This window comes from Rhinopithecus roxellana, chromosome 2 (genome assembly GCF_007565055.1).
Source record: "Rhinopithecus roxellana isolate Shanxi Qingling chromosome 2, ASM756505v1, whole genome shotgun sequence".
NCBI classification, from domain to species: Eukaryota; Metazoa; Chordata; class Mammalia; order Primates; family Cercopithecidae; genus Rhinopithecus; species Rhinopithecus roxellana.
In genome coordinates this window covers 122,098,139-122,113,164 of record NC_044550.1, presented here as the reverse complement: position 1 = coordinate 122,113,164, position 15,026 = coordinate 122,098,139, and the positions used below count along the sequence as shown (strand labels likewise).

Here is a 15,026-nt window from a genome sequence, read left to right as displayed (position 1 = left end):
CCTGCCTTACAAGAGACCCTGAAGGTAGCACCAAATATGGAAAGGAACAATCGGTACCAGTCATTGCAAAAACATGCCAAAATGTAAAGATCATCGAGGCTAGGAAAAAACTGCATCAACTAACGAATAAAATAACCAGTTAATATCATAATGGCAGGATCAAGTTCACATATAACAATATTAACCTTAAATGTAAATGGACTAAATGGTCCAATTAAAAGACACAGACTGGCAAACTGGATAAAGAGACAGGACCTATCAGTTTGCTGTATTCAGGAGACCCATCTCACATGCAGAGACATACATAGGCTCAAAATAAAGGGATGGAGGAAGATCTGCCAAGCAAATGGAGAACAAAAAAAAGCAGGGGCTGCAATCCTAGTCTCTGATAAAACAGGCTTTAAACCATCAAAGATCGAAAGAGACAAAGAAGGACATTACATAATGCTAAAGGGATCAATTCAACAGGAAGAACTAACTATCCTAAATATGTATGAACCCAATACAGGAGCACCCAGATTCATAAAGCAAGTCCTTAGAGACTTACAAAGAGACTTAGACTCCCATACAATAATAATGGGAGACTTCAACACCCCACTGTGAACATTAGACAGATCAACAAGAGAGAAAGTTAACAAGGATATCCAGGAATTGAACTCATCTCTGCAGCATGAAGACCTAATAGACATCTACAGACCTCTCCAACACAAATCAACAGAATATACATTCTTCTCAGCACCACATCGCACTTATTCCAAAATTGACCACATAATTGGAAGTAAAGCACTCTTCAGCAAATGTAAAAGAACAGAAATTATAACAAACTGTCTCTCAGACCACAGTGCAATCAAACTAGAACTCAGGACTAAGAAACTCAATCAAAACCACTCAACTACATGGAAACTGAATAACCTGCTCCTGAATGACTACTGTGTACATAAAGAAATGAAGGCAGAAATAAAGATGTTCTTTGAAAACAATGAGAACAAAGATACAACATACCAGAATCTCTGGGACACATTTAAAGCAGTGTGTAGAGGGAAATTTATAGCACTAAATGCCCACAAGAGAAAGCTGGAAAGATCTGAAATGGACACTCTAACATCACAATTAAAATAACTAGAGAAGCAAGAGCAAACATATTCAAAAGCTAGCAGAAGGCAAGAAATAACTAAGATCAGAGCAGAACTGAAGGAGATAGAGATACAAAAAACCCTTCAAAAAATAAATGAATCCAGGAGTTGGTTTTTTGAAAAGATCAACAAAATTGATAGACCGCTAGCAAGACTAATAAAGAAGAAAAGAGAGAAGAATCAAATAGATGCAGTAAAAAATGATAAAATGGATATCACCACCAACCCCACAGAAATACAAACTACCATCAGAGAATACTATAAACACCTCTATGCAAATCAACTAGAAAATCTAGAAGAAATGCATAATTTTCTGGACACTTACACTCTCTCAAGACTAAACCAGGAAGAAACTGAGTCCCTAAATAGACTAATAGCAGGCTCTGAAATTGAGGCAATAATTAATAGCCTAGCAACCAAAAAAAAAATCCAGGACCAGATGGATTCACAGCTGAATTCTACCAGAGGTACAAGGAGGAGCTGGTACCATTCCTTCTGAAACTATTCCAATCAATAGAAAAAGAGGGAATCCTCTCTAACTCATTTTATGAGGCCAACATCATCCTGATACCAAAGCTTGGCAGAGACACAACAAAAAAAGAGAATTTTAGACCAATATCCCTGATGAACATCGGTGCAAAAATCCTCAATAAAATACTGGTAAACCAGATTCAGTAGCACATCAAAAAGCTTATCCACCATGATCAAGTGGGCTTCATCCCTGGGATGCAAGGCTGGTTCAACATATGCAAATCAATCAATGTAATCCAGCATATAAACAGAACCAAAGACAAGAGCCACATGATTATCTCAATAGATGCAGAAAAGGCCTTTGGCAAAATTCAACAGCCTTTCATGCTAAAAACGCTCAATAAATTCGGTATTGATGGCACATATCTCAAAATAATAAGAGCTATTTATGACAAACCGGCAGCCAATATCATACTGAATGGGCAAAAACTGGAAGCATTCCCTTTGAAATCTGGCACAAGCCAGGGCTGCCCTCTCTCACCACTCCTATTCAACATAATGTTGGAAGTTCTGGCTAGGAAAATCAGGCAAGAGAAAGAAATCAAGGGTATTCAGTTAGGAAAAGAAGAAGTCAAATTGTCCCTGTTTGCAGATGACATGATTGTATATTTAGAAAACCCCATCATCTCAGCCCAAAATCTCCTTAAGCTGATAAGAAACTTCAGCAAAGTCTCAGGATACACAATTAATGTGCAAAAATCACAAGCATTCTTATACACCAGTAACAGAAAAAGAGAAAGCCAAATCATGAATGAACTTCCATTCAGAATTGCTTCAAAGAGAATAAAATACCTAGGAATCCAACTTACAAGGGATGAAAAGGACCTCTTCAAGGAGAACTACAAATCACTGCACAGTGAAATAAAAGAGGATACAAACAAATGGAAGAACATACCATGCTCATGGATAGGAAGAATCAATATTGTGAAAATGGCCATACTGCCCAAGGTAATTTATAGATTCAATGCCATCCCCATCAAGCTACCAATGAGTTTCTTCACAGAATTGGAAAAAACTGCTTTAAAGTTCATATGGAACCAAAAAAGAGCCTGCATTGCCAAGGCAATCCTAAGTCAAAAGAACAAAGCTGGAGGCATCACGATACCTGACTTCAAACTATACTACAAGGCTACAGTAACCAAAACAGCATGGTACTGGTACCAAAACAGAGATATAGACCAATGGAATAGAACAGAGTCCTCAGAAATAATACCACACATCTACAGCCATCTGGTCTTTGACAAACCTGAGAGAAACAAGAAATGGGGAAAGGATTCCCTATTTAATAAATGGTGCTGGGAAAATTGGCTAGCCATAAGTAGAAAGCTGAAACTAGATCCTTTTCTTACTCCTTATATGAAAATTAATTCAAGATGGATTAGAGACTTAAATGTTAGACCTAATACCATAAAAAACTCTATAATAAAACCTAGGTAATACCATTCAGGACATAGGCATGTGCAAGGACTTCATGTCTAAAACACCAAAAGCAATGGCAGCAAAAGCCAAAATTGACAAATGGGATCTAATTAAACTAAAGAGCTTCTGCACAGCAAAAGAAACTACCATCAGGGTAAACAGGCAACCTACAGAATGGGAGAAAATTTTTGCAATCTACTCATCTGACAAAGGACTAATATCCAGAACCTACAAAGAACGCAAACAAATTTATAAGAAAAAAACAAACAACCCCATCAAAAAGTGGGCAAAGGATATAAACAGACATTTTTAAAAGATGACATTCATACAGCCAACAGACACATGTAAAAATGCTCATCATCACTGGCCATCAGAGAAATGCAAATCAAAACCACAATGAGATACCATCTCACACCAGTTAGTATGGCAATTATTAAAAAGTCAGGAAACAACAGGTGTTGGAGAGGATGCGGAGAAATAGGAACAGTTTTACACTGTTGGTGAGATTGTAAACTAGTTCAACCATTATAGAAAACAGTATGGCGATTCCTCAAGGATCTAGAACTAGAAGTAGCATACGACCCAGCCATCCCATTACTGGGTATATACCCAAAGGATTACAAATCATGCTGCTATAAAGACACATGCACGCATATGTTTACTGTGGCACTCTTCACTATAGCAAAGACTTGGAATCAACCCAAATGTCCATCAGTGACAGACTGGATTAAGAAAATGTGGCACATATATACCATGGAATACTATGCAGCCATAAAAAAGGATGAGTTTGAGTGCTTTGTAGGGACATGGATAGAGCTGGAAACCATCATTCTCAGCAAGCTATCGCAAGAACAGAAAACCAAACACCGCATGTTCTCACTCATAGGTGGGAACTGAACAATGAGATCACTTGGACTCGGGAAGGGGAACATCACACACCGGGGCCTATCATGGGGAGTGGGGAGGGGGGAGGGGTTGCATTGGGAGTTATACCTGATGCAAATGACGAGTTGATGGGTGCTGACGAGTGGATGGGTGCAGCACACCAACATGGCACAAGTATACGTATGTGACAAACCTGCACGTTATGCACATGTACCCTAGAACTTAAAGCGTAATAATAATTAAAAAAAAACACACAAGTGCAATCAAAGAATACAATTCCACCTAAAATATCCATGAAAAATTTTAAAAATTGACCATATTTTAAGTTACTAAAAATTTTAATTCCTGCATCAATCAGAATTGGCTAGATTGTATTGCAATTACAAATAAACCCTGAAATCTCAAAAAAAAAAAAAAAAAGAAAGAAAAAGAAAATGTTTTTGTCTACTTTGCAGTTGTCTAGAATGGAAGTATATCCTTTCATCTTTCTGAAAAATATTTTTGTTTCTGCCTTGTGTCAGGAATATATTTGAGGACCCTTTGAAGCAACCGAGTGAAAGAAATTTGGGCTAAAAATCTATTTGAGGATAGACATGTAATCAGATTCTCTCAAGAAGAATCATTTCACCCTGTATGCTGATTTCAGAGGCAACCTCCCTTTTAGCTTTTGGTGGTTTTGTGTGTGCTTGTGTGTGTGTGTGTGTGTGTGTGTGTGTAGCAGGTAATTCTTCATGTGCTCTCAACTGCTCAGGCTTTTGTATCCCAAATTTATGTGGAAATTATGTTATGCCATCTTACAATACCATCAAAGCAGAACTTGAAGGAAATTACCACGTTTTGTCAATGTCCTCAGGTCAAAATTGGCTGCAAATTTACCTTTCTGGTATATAGTTTTCATGTAGATGTTTGTAGCTAAAAAGTTCTTTCTATGTGTGGTCACATATGTGTTTTAGAATATTTTAATGGTATAAAAATTTTGCTTTTAACAGAAAGATTGGTAGCACATTACAGAAAGAGAATTCACTAACTTGAAATTTCAAAAACAGTATATCCAATATTTCCCAAAGAACATGTATTTTGCACTAAGATCTCTATTAGTCATGCAATGAAACAGTTATCATCTCTGCTGATCTATTTAAATCTTTCCTTTTTCTCCATCTTCTTTCACTTGCTCTCTACAGTTGTAGCCATTTTGATTTCCATAGTTTCTATCTTTACTTTTAACAAGTTTTAGAGTTAATAGAGTATAGGCATAGTATATAGTAGTGTGGGCACAAATAAATATGTTGGCTAAATTGCCACTCTGAATCTCATGATATTAATTTTTAAAATTGGGACTATAATGAAATCTCCCACACATATTTGTTGTGAAATATTAGATGCAGATAGCTTAATTCTCTACTGGACCCATGTAGAGTGCCTGAAAAAAATTAGCTATGGTTATTATATGTTTGTTATTGACACCCAATTAAACTCACAAAGATAAATGGTTAATTACCATTAACAACAATCAAAACCGGAGAGCTGTCACACCAAAATTTAAGAATGGCTTCTAGAATGAAGTACAACAACTGCTACATCAATTATTTGCATATGAACTTTTTCTTGAGTTCCTTGAATTCCATCAATCAAGTATTTGTTGCTATTTGGCTGTTTAATTCATTACGAAGTTACTATTAAAAAATCAAAGCAGTGAGATGGATCATTAATATAAAATAATGCTTTAATGAGAATATATCATTAAGAAAATTCAAGAACTTCATTAATAAAAGGCAAAAAATATGTGGAAATTTAGTAAGTGAAGAAGTAGGATTATATTTATGAATGAATTGTCATATTACACTCTACTGCATTCTAGAATGCCATCTGTTAAAACAACTACTTTCAAAAGAAAGAAAATAGCATTAGACAATTTGTGGGTAAAGGCAACCACATTTTTATAAGCCATTATATTTTTTAAGACAATTGTGTGTATCTAGAAAAATACTGTTATAAAAATACCTGTGATGATACATATGTTAATAAATGTAAAATAAAATTAATATAGCTATGGAAAGGTTACAATTATTTCCTTTAAAGAAAATGCCAGGTTTTTCCTAGAAGAAATAGACAATTTCCTGGACACTTGCATTCTCCCAAGACTAAACCAGGAAGAAGTTGAATCCCTGAAGAGACCAATAGCAGGCTCTGAAATTGAGGCAATAATTAATAGCCTACCAACCAAAACAAATTCAGGACCAGACGGATTCACAGCTGAATTCTACCAGAGGTACAAGGAGGAGCTGGTATATTCCTTCTGAAACTATTCCAATCAATAGAAAAAGAGGGAATACTCCCTAGCTCATTTTATGAGGCCAACATCATCCTGATACCAAAGCCTGGCAGAGATATAACAAAAAAAGAGAATTTTAGGCCAATATCCCTGATGAACATTGATGCAAAAATCCTTAATAAAATACTGGCAAACCAAATCCAGCAACACATCAAAAAGCTTATCCACCATGATCAAGTGGGCTTCATCCCTGGGATGCAAGGATGGTTCAACATATGCAAATCAATAAACATGATCCAGCACATAAACAGAACCAAAGACAAAAACCACATGATTAACTCAATAGATGCAGAAAAGGCCTTTGGCAAAATTCAACAGCATTTCATGCTAAAAATTCCCAATAAAATCGGTATTGATGGAATGTATCTCAAAATAATAAGAGCTATTTATGACAAACCCACAGCCAATATCATACTGAATGGGCAAAAACTGGAAGCATTCACTTTGAAATCTGGCACAAGACAGAGATGCCCTCTCTCACCACTCCTATTCAACATAAGGTTGGAAGTTCTGGCTAGGGCAATCAGGCAAGAGAAAGAAATTAAGGGTATTCAGTTAGGAAAAAAAGAAGTCAAATTGTCCCTGTTTGCAGATGAAATGATTGTATATTTAGAAAACCCCATCATCTCAGCCCAAAATCTCCTTAAGCTGATAAGCAACTTCAGCAAAGTCTCAGGATACAAAATTAATGTGCAAAAATCGCAAGCATTCTTACACACCAGTAACAGAAAAACAGAGAGCCAGATCATGAATGAACTTCCATTCAGAATTGCTTCAAAGAGAATAAAATACCTAGGAATCCAACTTACAAGGGATGTAAAGGACCTCTTCAAGGAGAACTACAAACCACTGCTCAGTGAAATAAAAGAGGATACAAACAAATGGAAGAACATACCATGCTCATGGATAGGAAGAATCAATATCGTGAAAATGGCCATACTGCCCAAGGTAATTTATAGATTCAATGCCATCCCCATCAAGCTACCAATGAGTTTCTTCACAGAATTGGAAAAACTGCTTTAAAGTTCATACAGAACCAAGAAAGAGCCCGCATTACCAAGACAATCCTAAGTCAAAAGAACAAAACTGGAGGCATCACGATACCTGACTTCAAACTCTACTACAAGGCTACAGTAGCCAAAACAACATGGTACTGGTACCAAAACAGAGACATAGACCAATGGAATGGAACAGAGTCCTCAGAAATAATACCACACATCTACAGCCATCAGATCTTTGACAAACCTGACAAAAACAAGAAATGGGGAAAGGATTCCCTATTTAATAAATGGTGTTGAGAAAATTGGCTAGCCATAAGTAGAAAGCTGAAACTAGATCCTTTCCTTCCTCCTTACACGAAAATTAATTCAAGATGGATTAGAGACTTAAATGTTAGACGTAATACCATAAAAACCCTAGAAGAAAACCTAGGTAATACTATTCAGGACATAGGACTTCATGTCTAAAACACCAAAAACAATGGCAACAAAAGCCAAAATTGAAAAATTGGATCTAATTAAACTAAAGAGTTTCTGCACAACAAAAGGAACTACCATCAGAGTGAACAGGCAACCTACTGAATGGGAGAAAATTTTTGCAATCTACTCATCTGACAAAGGGCTAATATCCAGAACCTACAAAGAACTCAAACATTTACAAGAAAAAAACAAACAACCCCATCAAAGAGTGGGCAAAGGATTTGAACAGATATTTCCCAAAAGAAGACATGCATGCAGCCAACAGACACATGAAAAAATGCTCATCATCACTGGCCATCAGAGAAATGAAAATCAAAACCACAATGAGATACCATCTCACACCAGTTAGAATGGCAATCATTAAAAAATCAGGAAACAACAGGTGCTGGAGAGGATGTGGAGAAATAGAAACACTTTTACACTGTTGGTGACATTGTAAACTAGATCAACCATCGTGGAAAACAGTATGGCGATTCCTCAAGGATCTAGAACTAGAAATACCATATGACCCAGGCATCCCATTACTGGGCATATACCCAAAGGATTATAAATCATCATACTGCTATAAAAACACATGCACAAGTATGTTCATTGCGGCACTATTCACAATAGCAAAGACTTGGAATCAACCCAGATGTCCATCAGTGACAGACTGGATTAAGAAAATGTGACACATATACAACATGGAATACTATGCAGCCATAAAAAGGGATGAGTTTGTGTCCTTTGTATGGACATGGATGCAGCTGAAAACCATCATTCTCAGCAAACTATCGCAAGAACAGAAAACCAAACACCACACGTTCTCACTCATAGGTGGGAACTGAACAATGAGATCACTTGGACTGGGGAAGGGGAACATCATACACGGGGGCCTATTATGGGAAGGGGGGAGGGGAGAGGGATGGCATTGGGTGTTATACCTGATGTAAATGACGAGTTGATGGGTGCTGACGAGTTGATGGGTGCAGCACACCAACATGGTACAAGTATACATATGTAACAAACCTGTACGTTGTGCACATGTACCCTAGAACTTAAAGTATAATAATAAAAAATAAAAAAAAGAAAGAAAATACCAGGTTTTTATACTCTAATTATTCACCTCCAACCACTTCTCTATGAATCAATCTTTTTTAATTAAGTCAACTTATTTCTACCTTGGTTTTTCTGAATTCTGAAAGTACTCTCAAATATTTGCTCCTCATATAGTAAATACTATTTGCCCAATGAATTTTTGAAACACATTTCAAAATCTAACGTAATAAAGTTAAATCTTGCCTCCAGGAAGATGAATATAATTTTAATCACTTTTTTTTTTTTGGTGGCTATATAAAAACATTTGAATATAAACCTATCTTCAATACTCCTTTATTTAATAAAAATAAGCAAATAGCATTGGAATAAAGCTAAAAGTTATAAAGAATGCTTTAATGAAACATATGCATTCACTACACATTTATTGTAATCTTTTAGTTTAAAAGCAAGAAGCAAATATATTATTTGTAATTATTTTATCTAAAAGAATTGAACATAGTGTACACTTTTGAAAATCATATTCTATTTTCTTTCATTTTATTTTTAAATAAACAGCTTCTAAGGTTAAAATTCTATGAAATTATCAAGTGTTTTGTTACGTACAGCTTGAAAATTCCAGTGGACAGGAATGTTCATCCATAGGAAAGTTATGAAGCTGAAGATAACATTCTGCATTAATTGTCAATCTATTTAGATGGAAAAAACAAAGTATTAAATAAAGATAAATAATTTGAAGCATTAAAAATTCCCTGTCTAATTTTAAAACAAGAATGTGTCTTATGAGAATAGATTGTGATATATTAGAATATAATAATGATTCTAAAATCTCAAAGTCTTAAATAGTGATAATATTATAATGTTTATATATGAGTATGATAATTCTAACAATTTCCTCTTCATTCAACTAAGTTACTTCTGTATACATTTCAATATGATCTCTGTGTTTACACGTAATAATTCATACTTCAATATGTCAACAAACACACATGTGCAAACACAGCATATTAACAGATTATAAATGGTTAAATATAGTAATTTTTCTCTTAATTTATTATGAATATCTTTCCATGAAGGACAGTTCTTAATAAGCAGATATGTTCAAGGCAATGAGCTAAATAAACTTGAATCTTATACCTCAACCTTCATTTAATCCTCTCTTAAGGATATTTTACTACACCATTGAAAATTAGAGTATTATAAAATTTTATAGCAGGGTGGGTTTCTAGAGGAAATCTTACTCAATTATTTACATGGCAGGTTAAGAAAACAATAATATTTATGCTGCAACCTCTTCTGCTTCAAAGGAAGAAAATCAAATAATTTTTTCTATTTGCTTTTAGTCCTTTTCACATAATAATAACTGAGCTTAAAAAAAGTATCGCGAAAATATTTCACATTATATTTTAGCGTGTGAAAGGAGCTTCATACTTTTGACTTTGCAACTTTGAGAAATACAAAATTTGGAATTGATTAAATATTAGTATGGAAAATAAATGAGAGCAACTACAGATTTTTAAACAAATATTACCTTAGAGTATATAGAACTCGACCATCATTCCAAATTCGAAGCAGACGATTAGGAGTTGTTATCCAGTGAGCATCAGATTTTCTTGAGTTTCTGAAGAAAGTGTCAGGAATCCAAATTTTTCCAACCATATTACTGTTAAGCATAAGCACTTTCATGGTACTATTGAATTTTAAACGACTGTCAAACCAGGTTTGGGCAAAAATTATATCTATTGTGTATTCCTAAAATGTAAGAAGAGTAACAACATATTAGTAAAGCTACTATTTTAGTTGTTTTTCTCAGAAGTTTGAATTTTTATATTGTGAAGTTTCTGCAAGTAACAGTTAAACTCAGTCTTTTTGGAGGAAAAAAATGCCATTATTTTAAACTTTTTTTTTTTTTTTTCTTGAGACGGAGTCTCGTTCTGTCGCCCAGGCTGGAGTGCAGTAGCATGATCACGGCTCACTGCAGGCTCCGCCTCCCGGGTTCACGCCATTCTCCTGCCTCAGTCTCCGGAGTAGCTGGGACTACAGGCGCCCACCACCACGCCCAGCTAATTTTTGTATTTTTAGTAGAGACGGGGTTTCACCGTGTTAGCCAGGATGGTCTTGATCTCCTTACTTCGTGATCCTCCTGCCTCCCAAAGTGCTGGGATTACAGGCGTGAGCCACCGCACATAGCCTAAACTTTCCTTTTGTTTGCATGAATCGTGTAAAATAAAATCCAAGATTTCCAGGAGTTATTGTTGCCCAGTGTTACTTTATTCTTTTTAATTTTTTTGTGTGTGAATTTTACTCAAGATTTTGTGTATGTATGATGTACTTATTAAACTTAAAAACAAATTATCTTAACAGTTATATTAATTTATACAGAGCTTAAGTCACAAAAATCATTAACAAAAGAAAATATAGATGCAAAAACCAACCAAATTATTTAAGAGGCTTTACATTGTTTTTTGTCTAAAAAGTTGATTCCAATTATTTATATTTACTAGTTTCAAATGTTTTAAAGCAACCACAAACTAACTTACTGAGCTATTATAAGATGCCAAACATATTTAAGAGCTTTGCATGTGTCATGTCACTAAATCCTTATTGCAACTCTGTGAAATATAATCATTATCTTTCAGTAACATGTATTAATAGAAATATAAAATAATTCTTCTCACATCACAGAACTAATAAGCAGTTGATATGGAAACTGAGCCACTGCAGGCTACATCCCAAGTCCACACTCATAACAAATGCATATAATGGTGGTTATAGTGATGTCTGATGGGTTCCAAGTTTGGAGCAAAACCTCTGTCCATAGTAACTGTAATTAGGAAATTTCATTTTTAACAGAGAACCTTCAAGAGTGGATAATCAGATGTTATCTACCTTTGTATCCTGACAAAATGTCTGCCATATTATAGGCATTTAAAACAAACAAAATGAACAAGAATGCAGCAGTAATCAATGCCATGGAGGAAAGGAAGTAAATATACATATATATGATATATATACATATATAAAATATACATACATATATAATATATACACAATATATATGAGCTATATGTGTGTGCGTATATGTGTGTGTGTATATATGTGTGTGTATGTATGTTTGCATGTGTATGGATATACTTTTGATATTTAAAAGAGTAAGTAAATTGAAAAATATGAAGTATTATATAAGTTACTTCTGGTGAGAGAGATTGATTACCTGCACTTGATGTCATATTAGCAACTGGCCAACTTTCCTGAAGGAAAATATTTAATATAAGAAATAGAAGTATAATTGGGGGGGATGTGGTGAATAAATGAAAAATGGAAAAAAATTATGAGATATTAATAAGTAAACAAACTAGATTCAACTTATTTATAGAGAAGTTGGATCAATTCCTAGGTTCCAGGCAGACTACTTACAATTACAATTTGCTTAACTGGAATATAAAAACAAATTGAGAGGGTACCTCATTTTATCTATGTTGGATGAACAATGTTACAATTCTGGAAAAGCCTATTATAATAATTATTTAAAATACAGTAGGGACCAGAAACTATGTAATTGAGTGTGAAATGTATGTTTTATAAAGTGCTTAAAGTATATACACTTATAATTCTGAATAATTTATTTATATAATGAAGTAATGTGTGATCATTCAATAATCTACCTATTTAACATCTATATTATGTCAGTTGTTGTTTTTAATGGATTTAAAATATGAAGTTTTTCTGCACAAAAATGCTTGCATCATCACCTTCTCTTTACATAATTTTGATTGCCGTGCTAGAGTAAGTTAGGGAGATAAATAAAATTTTATTTTTTTCAACTTAATATGGGATGGCACGGATCAAACTGCTGTGGAATATAGACTGAAAGTACTTTTGCAACCGGGTAAGCCTTATAAATCTGATAGCCACAACCTTGCTTATATACTGTGTTTCTAGGTCAGGCTGAGTCATAAGGCAAACCACATCCTATAATACATAATAATTCATATTTATGCTGTAGATGTTTAATCATCTTATTGAGTAATATTAATGGGGTAATATGTAAATTGTGCAAGCATTTAGGAAGTCCTAGAGAACCTCATACACGTTATCACTGGTGTATTCTTTATTCTTTAAACCTTGTAAAAAAATATTGAACACTTTACTGAAGTTATCATTGATCCCCACTCTGCCCACCTGTATCTCAGGTCAGATGTCTTGTCTTTGGAATCAATTATAATTTATCCAAGCAGCCTTTTCACCTGACACAAATGACTATTCAGTCAACCATGTAACCTATGCTAATGATATGGTGTCTAATTTTAATGGCAAATACAAATAGACAGAAGTCTCATCATCCTTCTATGGTGAACTAAATGCCCTGGAAAGAGCATTTAGTCAACTTTATTCACCAGAATTATGTTGTACTTTTGCGTGGGATCAAACAGCAGAAACTACTTAAGATACCAGTAAGGATTGCGGCTAGGCAAATATTCAACACTAGTTGATAGAGGGAATGTACTGCTACTTGGCAGTTATACTTAGCTGCAGTATTCCTAATTCACAGGACCTTAAAGGTGGCACTTGAGAACCAACTTGTCTAAGGCTTAGATTTCCAAAGCAGCTGTCAATACTGCTTAGCAGCTGCAGGACCTTTTTAAAATCCCTGATTCTGGAAGTGTTAATCACTGTTGGAAGGCTTATGATTTCCAAAGGATCAGAAATGGAAAAAGTTTTCTACTCACAGTTGTTCCTTCAACCCAATATCAGGAAGAGAAAGACACAGAGAATATGTCTTGATAATCCATCCATCCAAAGCCCTTTGCAGAAGCTAATACTTACAAGTCCTTTTAAATTGCTAATTGTTAAAAATGTCTCATTGAAATAAGAAGACCAAAATCTATGCCACGTTACACATAATAAAAAAATCCAGTTTTGTTTGCCCATTTGTATTACTATAATTTCCAGAAAATGACCAAACTACTCTCGTACTTCATGTTCCTGTTCACAGGTTATAATATCTACACAAGAAATAAGCAAAAGAAAAACATAAAATGGAACTTCTATTTACTCAGAACAACAAATACAATAGCTTCTAAGATAAACATTTTGAGATAAGAAACAGTGCATTTAAAATTTGACATCTAATGCATTTTACAAAATGTACTGTATCTCCTTGCAAGTTAGCTGACAAAACAGCATTAATGAATAAATGTGAAGTGAGCCATTTTGATTCTTAACCTAATAAAATCAAATCATAATTGATAAGGGTGTAGTGCAGTCTCACTACTACGTTGTCAGTTTGGAATTAAGCACTGTATCTCACATTTCAAATTACTAGTAAATTCAATATCACTGTATTTCTAGTAATGGGAGAAACTTCACACAAAATTCAAGACCTGCCAAAGCAATTAACCTAGTTGCATAATTTCATCATAAAATTTGATGGATCCTGATTTGCTCTTCCTATATTGGCATTAATCTCTTCCAAAACTGTCTAGTCACATGGCCAAAACAGAATGGTAGACCTAATAAATTTAGCAGTAATGGAGCTATAGGCACGTGGAGAAAAAGTACAAGTACAGCTAATCCACAGGACAAAGAAATACCTTTAGTGGTAAAATTTTACAAGTATCAGCTCCAGTTTGCTTAATTATTGGAAAAGCACCAGCTTCTGAATTCTAGCAGGATAAAGTAAATAAAAAATGTGGTGTTATTCTACGTTTGAAATATAAAAAGAAATAGGGAGCAAAGAGGTTATGCCAATTGCTTAAATCATTGAAATCATCAGCAATACATGAGGGTGATTCAAAAATCAGACACATGTTCTAAATTTACCTACTAACCCTTTGGCTCTCTATTTATGTCTATGAATGTAGACTTCCAAAGGCACATAATATCGTGTGCATTCATCAATTAATTTTTAGCAAATATTTTTTCAGTGTTCTTGTTACTTTTATAATGTACTGGATTCACAAAGATGAAAATGGAGCCTTCTTGGTATGAACATATACATAATAAAATTGGAAAGTAGGCCGAATAGGAACAGCTCGAGTCTCCAACTCCCAGCGCGAGCGACACAGAAGACCGGTGATTTCTGCATTTTCAACTGAGGTACTGGGGTCATCTCACTAGGGAGTGCCGGACAATCGGTGCTGGTCAGCTGCTGCAGCCTGACCAGCAAGAGCTGAAGCAGGGCGAGGCATCACCTCACCTGGAAGCGCAAGG

The 15,026-nt window shown here is 34.8% G+C and overlaps 1 protein-coding gene across 2 annotated transcripts in view; it reads right to left on the bottom strand.

Annotated features, from left to right (window-relative positions):
- The window catches only part of GABRG1 (gamma-aminobutyric acid type A receptor gamma1 subunit), a 103,609-nt gene that overhangs the window by 23,469 nt on the left and 65,114 nt on the right, over positions 1-15,026 (bottom strand). For both annotated transcript variants that reach the window (XM_030919035.1, XM_030919036.1), the window contains exons 4-5: positions 10,345-10,565; positions 9,420-9,502 (exon numbers count right to left, since the gene is read on the bottom strand). In XM_030919035.1, coding sequence (XP_030774895.1) covers positions 9,420-9,502; positions 10,345-10,565 — 304 coding nt within the window. The remainder of the gene's footprint in view (positions 1-9,419; positions 9,503-10,344; positions 10,566-15,026) is intronic.